The sequence below is a fragment of the Peromyscus californicus genome, unplaced genomic scaffold (genome assembly GCF_007827085.1).
Source record: "Peromyscus californicus insignis strain IS unplaced genomic scaffold, ASM782708v3 Scaffold_1__1_contigs__length_55948999, whole genome shotgun sequence".
Lineage (NCBI taxonomy): Eukaryota > Metazoa > Chordata > Mammalia > Rodentia > Cricetidae > Peromyscus > Peromyscus californicus.
In genome coordinates this window covers 52,073,394-52,087,596 of record NW_026294492.1, presented here as the reverse complement: position 1 = coordinate 52,087,596, position 14,203 = coordinate 52,073,394, and the positions used below count along the sequence as shown (strand labels likewise).

Genomic DNA, 14,203 nt, shown 5'->3' with positions numbered 1-14,203 from the left:
GAATATAATATTTGTGATTTTAATACAGTGCTGCTCTTCACTTTAAAAAAAAAATGAAGTAGCTCAACACAAGCCAAAGCCTTCCCTTGTTTCTGTACCATCATTCTCACTCACCTCCTTTTCTGAGGGTCATCAATCTCTTAACTTGTAGCTGACTTCCGGTTTCTGTTCAAGTGCTACTTTTCACCACTCTAGAGGTGGTGGGCCCTGGCAGAATGGAGTCAATAAATGAGGAGGACTAAAGTATCATACAATAGATAACTTTATTCAGTGCCTCAGACAATTTATACTTTGTGGGTTAAGAAAGGACACATGAGTGGAGTTCTCATGAGTTCAAGCTGTATACATTGTATGGAACAAAAACATGTTTTCCCATACAGGCATCTAAAGAATAGTTCACACATTTAATTGAATAACAGCAGCATCAATACAAAGTAATCTGAAGTCAACTCACTTATCTGCTACACCTGGGAGGAACATAAACCCATATTCCAAGAACAATCCCATGGTTTGAAGAATCTGAGGTTACAAGATTATTGTTTTACTTTACTGCAGTGTTAAGAAAAAACATTCAGAATTCCCCTCAAATGACTCCTTTCCAGGACCATGTTCTGACAATACATACACCTAAATTAAATTTTTTTGATTTTAGGAAAAAAAATATACAAAGAAAGCTATTTTAAAAATATGGAGTCACACACACACACACATCCACATCATTTGCATACCTGGTTCCCAGGGAAGCCAGAAGAGTGTAACAGACATCCAGGACAAGGCTTTGTAAGTAGTTTTGAGCTGTCTGATGTGGATGCTAGGAACCAAACTTGGGTACCCAACAGCAGCGGTGCAATTGAGTCAAATCCCCAACTCCCAAATATGTCATTAAACTGTAGAAGATGAAGATGTGCCATTACTCTTTCTGTCCTCTATCACTTGGAGGTGATGAAATTCCATGATATTTGGTCATTGAAGGATTGAATGGATTTCTATTCCTCTTTGAATGGACTCTGAACATTGCTTCTTATTGCAATTTTTAGCACAGCTCTCTTGATGTATATAAAGACAACAAAAGATTTAGTTGAGTAGAGATGAGTCCAGATTGTTAGGAAAAGTTCCATAATGTGATATATTCTTTTTTATAATTAATTCATTTTTATTTTACATGCATATATGCTTTGTTTGTATATATGTCTGTGTGAGGGTGTTGGATACCATGGAACAGGACTTACAGACAGTTGTGAACTTCCATGTTGGTTCTGGGAATTGAAACAGTGTCTACTGAAAGAATAGCCAGTGTTTTTAATTTCTGAGCCATCTGTCCACATTCCCCTTTTCTTGGATGTTTTGAGACAGAATGTCTTAGCATTTCAGCAGTGAAACATCATGACCAAAAAGCAAGCTGGGGAGGAAAGCCTTTATTTCTGTTCATCATTAAAGGAAGTCAGGACAGAAACCTAAATGGGGCAGGAACTGTGAGGCAGGAACTAATGCAGATGCCATGAAGGGGTGCTAATTACTGGCTTGCTCAGCCTGCTTTCTTATAGAACCCAGGACCCTTTCCAATCAATCACTAAAAAAATGCCTTGCAGCTGGATCTTATGGAGGCATTTTCTCAATTGAGTTTTCCTTCTTTCAGATAGCTCCAGTTTGTGTGTGAAGTTGACATAAGATTAGCCAGTACAACTGACTACTTATCAACTTGGCATACAAACTATTAAGTCACAACCACTCCTTTCTTATTTGTTTATTAGAACTCACATTAAAAACATAACTTTAATAAACACTCCACAATTTTTACAAATTCAAACACATTAAAAAGTCTTTCAATTATGGCTGTTGTAAAAAAAAAAAATCAAAATTAAATACCTTCTCCTACAAGAGAGAAGCAGGGCAGTCACAATCTGAAAAAAAAGCAAAACCTCACTCCAACAGTAAAACTAACTCAACACCCAGTGACTGGGATTCACTCACAGTCTTTGGCACTACTATAAACGGCTTGGGTCACTTCTCTGGCTATGCCATCTGCAGTACACACAAGTTCTCTTCTAGGCTCTGAATGGTTCCAGTTCAACACTGCTGATTGTCTTGGTGGGCATCTCATGGTACTGGCATCTCCAAAATGATGGAGTCTTTGCCTGGTGTGCAAAGCTTTACCTCACTTATTACATTGACTGGATTTGTCTCTAATATGTATTCTTTCATGATTTTGTAGATGACTGTTACGTGCAAAAGCTTTACCACACTGATTACATTCGTAAGGTTTCTCTCCAGTATGACCTCGTTCATGACTGTGAAGATGATATTTATGTGCAAATGCTTTACCACATTGACTACACTCATAGGGTTTCTCTCCAGTATGACTTCTTTCATGCCTTTGAAGATTACTACGAGATGAAAAAGCTATACCGCATTGATTACATTCATAGGGTTTCTCTCCAGTATGATTTCTTTCATGCATTTGAAGATAACTGCAACATGAAAAGGCTTTACCACACTGATTACATATATAGGGTTTCTCTCCAGTATGTGTTCTTTTATGCATTTGAAGAGCACTACCAGATGAAAAGGATTTGCCACAATGGTTACATACATAGGGTTTTTCTCCAGTATGACTTCGCTCATGTCTTTGAAGATTAATGCGATATGAAAAGGCCTTACCACATTGACTACATCCATAGGGTTTCTCTCCTGTATGACTTCTTTCATGCCTTTGAAGATGACTGTTACGTGCAAAAGCTTTACCACACTGACTACATATATAGGGTTTCTCTCCAGTATGACTTCTTTCATGCCTTTGAAGATCACCATTACTTGCAAAAGCTTTACCACATTGATTACATTCATAGGGTTTCTCTCCAGTATGAATTCTTTCATGTTGTTTAAAATTACTGGGATCTGAAAAGGCTTTACCACATTGATTACATACATAGGGTTTCTCCCCAGTATGACTTCTTCCATGCCTTTGAAGATCACCAGTACTTGCAAAGCTTTTACCACATTGATTACATTCATAGGGTTTCTCTCCAGTATGTCTTCTTTCATGTATTTGAAGATAACTGGGACATGCAAAGGTTTTTCCACATTGTTTACATTCATAGGGTTTATCTCCAGTGTGAATTCTTTCATGTATTTGAATATAACTGGGACATGCAAAGGCTTTTCCACATTGCTGACATTTATACTGTTTCTTTCTAGTATGAGTTCTAGATACTTGAAGATAACTGTGACATGCTAAATCTTTACTACCTAGATTATATTCATAAGGTTTTGTTTTTAAAGGAGTTCTTTGGTATAATTGCAAAGAATCGGCTCTAAATGTTTTATCATCTTGTTTACATTCATAGGGTTCCTCTTCATTGTGGGTTCTTTTGTGTGTTTGAAGATACTTACGATGGTTAAAGCCTTTGGGACATTGCTCACATTTATAGAATCCTTTTCCCATATGAGTTTTTTCACCTCTTTGAAGAGAACTGGAAGAACTCAGAGCCTTACCACACTGGTAGCATTCATAACATTTTCCTATAACATGAGTCACATTATATGTGCAATGTGAACCAGGACAGACAAAAGAATTTTCATATTTCTTAAACTCATAAGGCTTTTCTCTGGTGTAAGTGTGTTGTTGATGTATTCCCACTGAAGTGTGAAATCCAAATAATTCTACACTTGTATTATCATCACCATGTCTTCCCATTGTGGGAACTACTACATAGTTTTTTCCAGGAGAGACAGAGGTACAGGGGTTCTTTCCATATCCATTATGCTCACATGGCTTGTATCCAGGGTGACAAATCATGTACCTATTAAAGGAAGAATAACAAACAAAATGTTTTCCCATTGCATTCACATAGTTTAACTTTTTGTTCCTCATAAAGGTGTGGTATAGGGATTAATATTTCTCCACCACAACAACATTCTTAAGTCTCATAAACTGCTCCTATCACTAAATTGTGGTAAGTCTATTCAAGTATATGAGTAACATTAGCTTAATTAAGGGACAATTTGCTTATAGAAGGACTTGAACATACCCTAATCCCATAACCAATATGAATGTCTTTACAATACTTGAATGGTGTATCCTGCATATTGGGCATTAACAGCTTAGATACAAGACTGTAAAACATCAGTAGCGAACTTCTGCCCTCTGGGGTTCTCCCATTGTGCTGTAAACCTGTATTTAAGACCTCCTCCCTCCTTCAATAAATGGCATTGGGCATTAAAAAAAAAAGAATACTCATTTTGCCAGAGTGATAAAAAAAAAGGAATGAAACTAAATGGATGAATAGTTCTACTCAACATGGATCTCAGGGAGCTATGATTAATATGGTAACATCTGTTAAGGCATTGTTTCCTTGTCTTGTTTCTTAGAGGGACAGCATGCAAGCACACATCAGCTACCTGAAACTGAGGTATCTGATGTTGGAAGAATTTAATATTCATCACAAGGCTGTGTAATTTACACTGTTAGTTTTCATTAAATAGCAGGACATATTGAAATTTGTTCAGAGGCACAAACATATTACCTTGCACAAGAAAATTACCTTTCATGTCTTCTAGAACTTTGACAATGATCTTCAATATTCTGGTCTTCCCATTTGAAGCCTAAAATATAACATCAGAAATATATTATATATTATTGAGAATTATGCAAGATTTGAGTTATCTTCAGTGAACCTTAGAACCATTCCTGATTCACAACATTATTCCTCTTTCACAGTCAAAATCACAACAGAACACTAATCTCCAAGAAAGACTTACCCCTTAAACTACAAAGTGAAGGAAAACTTACATTCGTACCTATAGCAGTGAGGTTCTCATAGGTTTCCAACATCACATCTTTGTAAAGACTCTTCTGGGAAGGATCCAGCAAAGCCCACTCTTCCTCATTGAAGTTCACTTGCACGTCCCCATAGGTCACTGCATCCTAAAATTTACCATACAAATATGTGATAAAGATGGTGAGACTGAATGCATTGTAAATGTACACTTCATTGAGCATACGTTTCCATAATTCTGCACACTCAACAAATTTATTTCATATCACAGAATTTCAAGTGCAATCACAAAGTCATTTTTAGAAGGAAACAGAAAAGGAGGACATGAGTCTCATTTCTGGGCCCTCTCAATAGTATATGGCATTACAAGAGAAATGTTGAATTACAAATAGAAAGAAACATGCAAACAGAGCAAAAGTATTGAGTAAACATCAGAAAAATTGTATCAAAATTACTGCCATCGAAGAAGGATAGACAATATGGATATGGTGATACACATCTTTAATCCCCAAACTCAGGAGAAAAAGACAGGCAAATCTCTGATTTTCAGCTGGCTGAGTCTACGTAGAGTTTTAAAGGACAGCCAAGTCACATACTGAGACACTGCTTCAAACAAAGAAAAAAATTGAGAACATGCAGGGGCTCACTCTAAACTCCACCAATGATTTATACATTCCCTCCAGAAATGTACTTTCCTTTCAGAAAATTGGAGTACCTCATTTAAACTCTAAGGCTTTATAATGTTCATGTGAAGGAATGCATTTTTAATAAGCTACTGACTGACAGATTAAAAGGGTTCTCAAAAACAGTAAAGTAAAGCTGATGCTAAAAAATAAAACAAACAGACCAACCCAGTTGAGTATAAAGATGGATCAACAGTTAAGATCACTTATTGCTTTTGCAGAAGACATGCATCAATCCCCAGCACTCACTTGGATGTCCCAACAATGTGTAACTCCAGTTCAAGAGAATTCAGTGCTCTCTTCAGACTTCAGTGAACACCAGGCACACATACGGTACACATGCATATATAAATAAGCAAAAGATTCATGCACACATTTCAAAAAGGAAACCAAATTAAAGCATGCATAAAGATATGGAGAATGTTACACACCTGCAATGCAATCATTCAGAAGATCAGTATTAATGCCATGAATGTATGCCATCTTTGTGGGGAAAAAAATGATACTTTCTGCCAAAGTTAAAAAGTAAAGAAGTGGGTAAAGCTCAGCACAAAAGCAAATGCTTCACATGTATAAAACCTAATTCCATCAGCCAAAACTATAGAAATAAAAATATCACAGCAGAATAGTGGTTTAGAAAGGAAATGCAATTGCTTCTATTTACCTTAGGTTATTAGGGATGGGTCCTGTTATAATGGTAACAGTGTCCATGCATGAGAAGGAAAAGGGCTGCTAACTTTAAACCACAGAAAGAAGACAAGTGTGGTTGGGGTATAAACACTCAACACCCATCCCCAGAGACTAACCTACTCTAGAAAGGACCCTCATCCTAAAGGTACCATATGCACCTCGATAAAAACCACAAACCAGAGACAAAGTCTCCAGTACATCTTTGTACTTGGGAGATTTTTCACTCAACCCACAACATTTTGACATAGGACATGACAGTCTCACACTTAACCCATAATGCAAAGTGCATTTATTCTAACCTCAAATACCCCCATATTCTGTACCAGTCCCAACAAAGTTAGAATGTAGAAAGTTTCCTCTGACACTCAAGGCAGTCCCTTGATTGTGATATCTTGTGAAAATCAAAAAGCAAATTATATCTACAGAACATACAAAGGTACAGAATAAACATTTTCTTTTCAAAGAAGTAAGGACAGATTGGACCACAGCAAGACTGAAAACCTGCAGGGCAAACACCAAACTCTGTAGGTCTGTGTCAGGCACCTGGGGCTTCAGTTTCAAAGGGCTTAGATGGCTCTTTCTCTCTGCAACTTCTCACACATTGTGCACTTTTGCTACTTCCACTGCCTATGTGTCACATTTTCTTGAAAGAAGATAGAAAACGTAAAGGTCATGGATTCTTCCTCTGTCTCAGTTCAGCTTTCTTGCGCCATTTGTTTGACAGAGTCAAGGACCCAGTGAGGAGACTGTGATAGTTCATTGTATGTGTGAAAATGAAGAGTGGGTTGCATTTTAAGACCACTAGATGTCGAGTTACCCAAGCTTTGAGACACTTGCCATGAATAGCTGCACAGAGGCAGTGGAAGTAGCCAAAGTGCACAAAGTGCACCATAGAGGGGTGCTAATTACTGGCTTGCTCAGCCTGCTTTCTTATAGAACCTAGGACCCTTCCCAATCAATCACTAAAAAAATGCCTTGCAGCTGGATCTTATGGAGGCATTTTCTCAATTGAGTTTCCCTTCTTTCAGATAACTAGTTTGTGTGTGAAGTTGACATAAGATTAGCCAGTACAATTGACTACTTATCAACTTGGCACACAAACTATCAAGTCACACCATTCCTTTCTTTCTTTCTTTTTTCTTTTTTCTTTTTTTTGTTGCTGTTGTTGTTGTTTTTGAAGACAAGGTTTCTCTGTGTAGTTTTGGTGCCTGTCCTGGATCTCATTCTGTAGACCACACTGGCCTTGAACTCACAGAGATCAGCCTGACTCTGACCCCCAAGTGCTGAGATTAAAAGTGTGTGCCACCACTGCCCAGCACATTCCTTTCTTATTTGTTTATAAGAACTCACATTAAAAACATAAATAACTTTAATAAATACTCCATAATTTTTACAAATTTAAACACATTAAAAAGTCTTGCAACTATGGTTATTGTAAAAAAAATTGAAATTAAATACCTTCTCCCTACAAGAGAGAAGAAGCAGGGCAGTCACAACCAGAAAAAAGCAAAAACTCACTCCAACAGTAAAACTAACTCAACACCCAGTGACTGGGATTCATGAAGTCTCAATTTTCCTTGTAGAATCAACTGAGAGACTATTCTATATAAATTTTTAATTTTTTACTGTTTATGTGGTAAAAAGATCCATTCTAAGATAATATCTTCACTTGGCATTAATATTCCAGTAGGAGAATGCTTAGAGGGTAAAATAACCAGAATGCAATCAAGCTCTGGATCCAAACAATCCATGTGCACATCCTGTAATTTCTTTTCCACCAAAGCCAATTCTCTCTCAGCTTCAGTTGATAATTCTCTTGGACTATTAAGTCCTTATTAACATTTAAGGTTTTGAATAAATTAATTATTTCTTGATTTTTCTACTCCAATTGTGGGCTGAAGATGGGAAATGTTTCCTAGCAATCTTTGAAAGTCATTAGGAGTCTGCAATTGATCTCTCCTAATTTGCATCTTTTGGGGTCTAATTTCTTGTAGACTTATTTTATATCCTAAATAATTAATAGAATTTAATCTTTGTATTTTTTCAAGAGCAATTTATAATCCCCAAGACAATAAAATTTTCTTTACCTTGTCAAACATTCTTTCCAAAGTATCTACATTTGAATCAGCTAGTAAGATGTTGTCCATGTAATGGTAAACTATAGATTGAGGGAATTGCTTATGAATCATTTCCAATGGCTGACACAAAACATTGGCACAGGATAGGGCTATTTAACATTCCCTGTGGGAGAACATTCCATTGATATCTCTTAACAGGCTGAGACTTGTTATAAGTAGGCACCATGAAGGCAAATTTTTCTTATAAAGGTATAGTGAAGAAACAATCTTTTAAATTGATAACTATAGAGGCCATTCTTTATGTAACAGAGAAAGCAAAGGAATTACAGACTGTAGAGAGACCATTGGCTGAATCTCCTTATTAAAAACTTTTATTAGCCGGGCGGTGGTGGCGCACGCCTTTAATCCCAGCACTCGGGAGGCAGAGCCAGGCGGATCTCTGTGAGTTCGAGGCCAGCCTGGGCTACCAAGTGAGTTCTAGGAAAAGGCGCAAAGCTACACAGAGAAACCCTGTCTCGAAAAAAAAAAAAAAAAAACTTTTATTAAAAAATTTTCCAGCCGGGCGGTGGTGGCGCACGCCTTTAATCCCAGCACTCGGGAGGCAGAGCCAGGCAGATCTCTGTGAGTTTGAGGCCAGCCTGGTCTCCAAAGCGAGTTCCAGGAAAGGCGCAAAGCTACACAGAGAAACCCTGTCTCGAAAAACCAAAAAAAAAAAAAAATAGAAAAAAAATTTTTTTCCAGATTTTTTTTCTTTTGGTTTTTCGAGACAGGGTTTTTCTGTGTAGCTTTGTGCACATTTCCTGGACTCTGTAGCCCAGGCAGACCTCAAACTCACAGAGATTTACCTGTCTCTGCCTACCAAGTGTGCCACCATCACCTGGCTCCAGATTTCATTTAATAACAAATACAGAAGAAATCCAAGGGCTGGTTGATTCTTCAACATGCTGACCATTTTGCTACTAGTGTATTAGCTATTCTAAGGCCTGTAGTTTCTCTGATGTTAAAGGTCATTGTTCAACCCGTTCAGGTTTGTCTGTTAACCATTTTAAAGGTATGGCTGTTGGTGCCTTTGAAAGATCAGCAGCTATTGTGCCCTGTTCTTGTACAACATGAATGGTCAGTGATCGTTCTTTATAATACCTTCACATATTTTCACCAGAAACACATTTGACATACAGACCATCCCACAGGACTTGACATTTTGATTTTTCTTCAAACTTCTGAAAATCACCTGTCCTATCCAAGCATCATCATGGTTATGAGATTCAATATTGACTGTAACTTGGATCTATTTCTCTAAGGGTGTTGATCTTGCCTTTAATGGCCTAATTGCACTTTTGCATTGTGCATTGGCATTTTCAAAAGCCAGAGATTCAAATTATTTTTTTCTACCTTCTGAATTTGGTATCATTCTATTTAATGCTAAGGTCTATCTTTGTAAGAAATCAGTGAAGGTTTCTTTTCAGTCCTGCATAACTTTAGTAAATGAATCCATTTCTTTCCTACTTCTTCAAGCTTTCAAAGCTGTTGCATAGCATAAAGCCAGGGTGTGGTCATCATATAGAGATTACTTTTCTACATTAGCATAATCTCTCTCCAAGAAGTTGCTCTTAGGAGATTTCCATACTTCTAGCCCTACTTTGTTGTTCATTGCCCTGAGCCTCATCTTTCCACCAGGTTCCCCATTATAATTGAAGACTAGCCTCCAAGACTGCTGTAACCAAATCTCTCCAGTCTTGAGAGATAATTCTATTACAAGTTGACCACAAGTTTAACATCTGCATCACAAAAGGTGAATGCATGTCATATGAGACTATTGCTTCCTTGAATCTCCTCAAATCCAACATTTACACAGGAGTCCATTCAGCTCTTACACAGCCTTGAGAATGTCTATATTTGGCAGTTCCTGTAGGGTTACTTGATAAATTAAGGTTGGCTGTTCCTCTGTAACCTTATAATGCAATGGTGAGATTGATTCTCCTTTAAATTCCCCTGTCTGGCTCTGAATATCTCTATGATCTGTTTTAATAAGTTTTTCTAAGACTTTTACCCTGGCACTCATATTAACCAATGTTTTTAATGATAAAACAAAAATGATCAAACAGATAATATTTGTAATTGACATTACATAAATCCCATCTAAATTAATTATCCTCTCATTTAATTTTTCCATTTTCAAACCACGCACCATGTAATCATACAGAGACCTAACACTCTCCATTGTAATAGTGTTTCCATTTTTTATTGTGGGAAAAAAATACTCTCTTTTAGCTAATTCCTCCCTTTTAGAATTCCCAATTGTCTCACAAAATCTGCCAATGATAACAATTCAGATGTGAAGCTTACTGCTTCTGTGTAGAAGAGTAGAAGCCTGAGCAGATTTCAAGGCAGCTACATAGTGGTAGCATCCCCAGGAGGGGGTCCTGGGAGAGCCCACAACTCACTGGGAGATAAGAAGTCAAAGAGCCAGCCATCTGCACAGGTGAATGTGGGAAAGTGTCTAAGTCTTGTGGTTTTTGGAGCCCCAAAGCTTTGGAGTTTGCTGTAGAAAGGCCACAACAAAAATTCAGCAGGCAGGGTAGTGACTCCATCCATGTGCAGCTCCAGCCTGTGCCAGTGGCTACAAAGCCACAGGCAAGCAGCTTTTTTGTGAATTCATGCCCCACAAGTTGGGCACCAGATGTAGAATGAATCCTAATTGGTCTTAATAATTAAAAACCCAGAGCCAGATACTACAATGAATGCTAAAAGATCAGTAAAGGAGCCAGTCACTTGAAAGACCTCTTACTTCCCCCAAATCCTCAGCCTGAAAGGGCTGAGCTCCTGTCTCCACCCCATCTTATCACTTCCTCTTTCAGCCCAGCCATATCACTTCCTGTGTCCTCGTCCCATGTGCTGGAATTAAAGGTGTGTGTCACCACACACTCATATCCAGACAAGCTTTATTTGTGAGAGAACAAACAAAATATCACCACAACCCCTGACCTACATCCCTGCACTCCATGCATGGTGAGTTAAGTGTTGTACACATGAGGAAGTCAGAGAACAGCTCGTAAGAGTCAGTTTTTACATCATTAGTTTTTCAATCCTGGAGATTGAACTCAAGTTGTCAGGCTCAGAAGCAAGTACCTTACCCACTTGCAGGTATTCTTTTTTTCATTGGTTGTGACATCATTTTTTGTTTTGGTGTCAGGGACAAGTGCTGTAGATATCGCTCTGTATGCTGTGAACGTGTTGCTCTGGTTGGTTCATAAATAAAATGCTGATTGGCCAGTAGCCAGGCAGGAAGTATAGGTGAGACAAGTAGAGAAGAGAATACTGGGAAACAGAAGGCTGAGTTAGGAGATGCTGCCAGTCGCCACCATGAAAAGCAAGATATAAGGATACCGGTAAGCCATGAGCCACATGACAAGGTATAGATTTATAGAAATGGGTTAATTTAAGATGTAAGATCTAGCTAGCAAGAAGCCTGAGCCATTAGGCATATAGTTTTAATTAATATAAGCCTCTGTGTGTTTATTTGGGTCTGAGTGGCCTGGGTGGCACTGGAGAAAACTTCAGCTACAGACAAGGTTTCCTCATATAGACCTAACTGGTCTGGAACACTGCAAACACCAGGTTGAACTTACTTCCATCCTTCTACCTGTTTTCTGAGTCCTGGCATTAGATTTATGCACCACCACACATAGCTATTTTGTTTTGGGAGGATACTGTCTGAAGTAGCCCAGGTTGGCCTCAAGTTTAGTAAATCGCTGAGGTTAGCCTTGAATTTTTTTCCCCTACCAAGCTTCATTTTACAGGTAGTTATATTTAAATAAATGCTGAGGCAGGGCACAGTGCCATATACTTTTAATATTAGCACTGGGGAAGCAGAGGTGAACCTGTTCTACACAGTAAGTTCCAGGCAAGTGAGCAAGACCCTTCCTGAAGGAAAAAAAAAAATCAGAACTTTTTTAGGCTTGATTGTTTCTTTAATATTTAATTACATTTATTTATTGTACATGTAAATGTGTGCCCTTGTGCACATGGATCATGATGAGGGTAAGTTTGTCACATGTTTTGGGTAACAAGTTGCTGTTATAGTCATTACCTGGGCATCTCCCAACAAGAAGATAATGCTCGTGAGTCAGTAAAGGTTGGGAGAAGAACTATTCCATAGAAGAACTCAGAGAGGAGCATCTACTTTATGGCATGTGCACAACTACTGATTCAGAGGAAGTGTACCAACTATGACTGATTTGTACATTAGCTTGGGTTGAAAAGTGAAGGCTTGCTAGACCTTGGGAGTTCAGCTTGGTGGAAAGAGGTCATAGTCCCAAAAAATAGCTCTTCTCCAGCTACAGAAGGTCTGTGTGCTTAACACCTAATGAAACCATGCAGAAATCTTACTTTCTGCCTCAGTTCTTTCTGAAATTCCCTTCTGTATTTCTTGATCAAGACTCTGGATTTTAAAAGCTAAGAATTCAGTGTTTTTAGTCTCTGGTCTAATTTGATACCTTCCCCCTTAACATTAATGATAAGTCAGAGCTCTAAGTTTAACCCCAGCATAAGAAGAAAAAAAAAACATAAAGAAGGGAATGGGGTGGAGGGGAGAGAGGAAACTCATAGAAATAGTTTCCAGATTACTTCCAAATAAGAAATAATTCTTGGGCCCCTTCCCCCAATCACTGGTCATTAATACCCCTTAATATCAATGGACTCAATTTGCCTATAAAAAGACACAGGCTAACAGAATAGACACAAAAACAAGATCCATCCTTCTGCTGAATACAAAAAACATACCTCAACTTCAAAGACAGATACTACCTCAGAGTAAAAGGCTGGGAAAAGACTTTCCAATCAAATGGACTTAAGAAGCAAGCTGGTGTAGCTATCCTAATATCTAATAAAATAGACTTTAAACCAAAATCAATTGAAAGAGATTGGGAAGGACATTATATATTTATCATAGGAAAATCCAATAAAATGAAGCTTCAATTCTGAACATTTATGCCTCAAATACAAGGGCACCTACATTTGTAAAAGAAACATTGCTAAAGCTTAAATTGCACATCAAACCCCACACACTAGTAGTGGGAGATTCCAACAGCCCACTTTCACCACTGGATAGATCTGCCAGACTGAAACTTAACAGAGAAATAAGGGACCCAACAGAAGTTATGACTCAAATGGACTTAATAGATATCTACAGAACATTCCACCCTAACACAAAAGAATATACCTTCTTCCAGCATCCCATGGAACCTTCTCTAAAATTGACCACATGCTGGCTCACAAAACAAATCTCAACAGATACAAAAAAAATTGGAATAACCTCCTGTATTTTATTGGACCACCATGGCTTAAAGTTAGATTTCAACAACAACAAAAATTACAGAAAGCCTACAATCTCATGGAAACTGAATAATGCCCAAATGAACCACCAATGAGTCAAGAAAGAAATAAAGAAAGAAATAAAATATTTCCTAGAATTCAGTGAAAATGAATGTACAATATACCCAAACTTATGGGACACTATGAAAGCAGTGCTAAGAGGAAAATTCATAGCACTAAATGCCCACATAAAGAAAATGGAGAACTCTCACACTAGTGACTTAACAGCACATCTGAAAGCTCTAGAACAAAAAGAAGCAAACTCACCCAGGAGAAATAGACACCAGGAAATAATCAAATTGAAGGCTGAAATCAATGAAATAGAAACAAAGAGAACAATACAAAGAATCAATGAAACAAAGAGTTGGTTCTTTGAAAGAAATCAACAAGATAGACAAGCTCTTAAAAAAGTTAACCAAGGGGGCTGGAGAGATGGCTCAGAGGTTAAGAGCACCGACTGCTCTTCCAGAGGTCCTGAGTTCAATTCCCAGCATCCACATGGTGGCTCACAACCATCTGTAATGAGATATGGCGCCCTCTTCTGTGTACATAATAAATAAATAAATCTTTAAAAAAAAAAAAAAAAAAAAAAAAAAAAAAGTTA

The 14,203-nt window shown here is 37.8% G+C and overlaps 1 protein-coding gene across 1 annotated transcript in view; it reads right to left on the bottom strand.

The window, feature by feature from the left end:
• Positions 1–244: 244 nt before the first annotated feature.
• The window catches only part of LOC128115853 (zinc finger protein 431-like), a 30,681-nt gene continuing 16,722 nt past the window's right edge, over positions 245–14,203 (bottom strand). Inside the window, exons 2-5 of the mRNA XM_052746971.1 lie at positions 5,890–5,967; positions 4,798–4,924; positions 4,542–4,602; positions 245–3,800 (exon numbers count right to left, since the gene is read on the bottom strand). Of these exons, the coding sequence (XP_052602931.1) occupies positions 2,156–3,800; positions 4,542–4,602; positions 4,798–4,924; positions 5,890–5,904 (1,848 nt within the window). The 5' untranslated portion in view covers positions 5,905–5,967 and the 3' untranslated portion in view covers positions 245–2,155. The remainder of the gene's footprint in view (positions 3,801–4,541; positions 4,603–4,797; positions 4,925–5,889; positions 5,968–14,203) is intronic.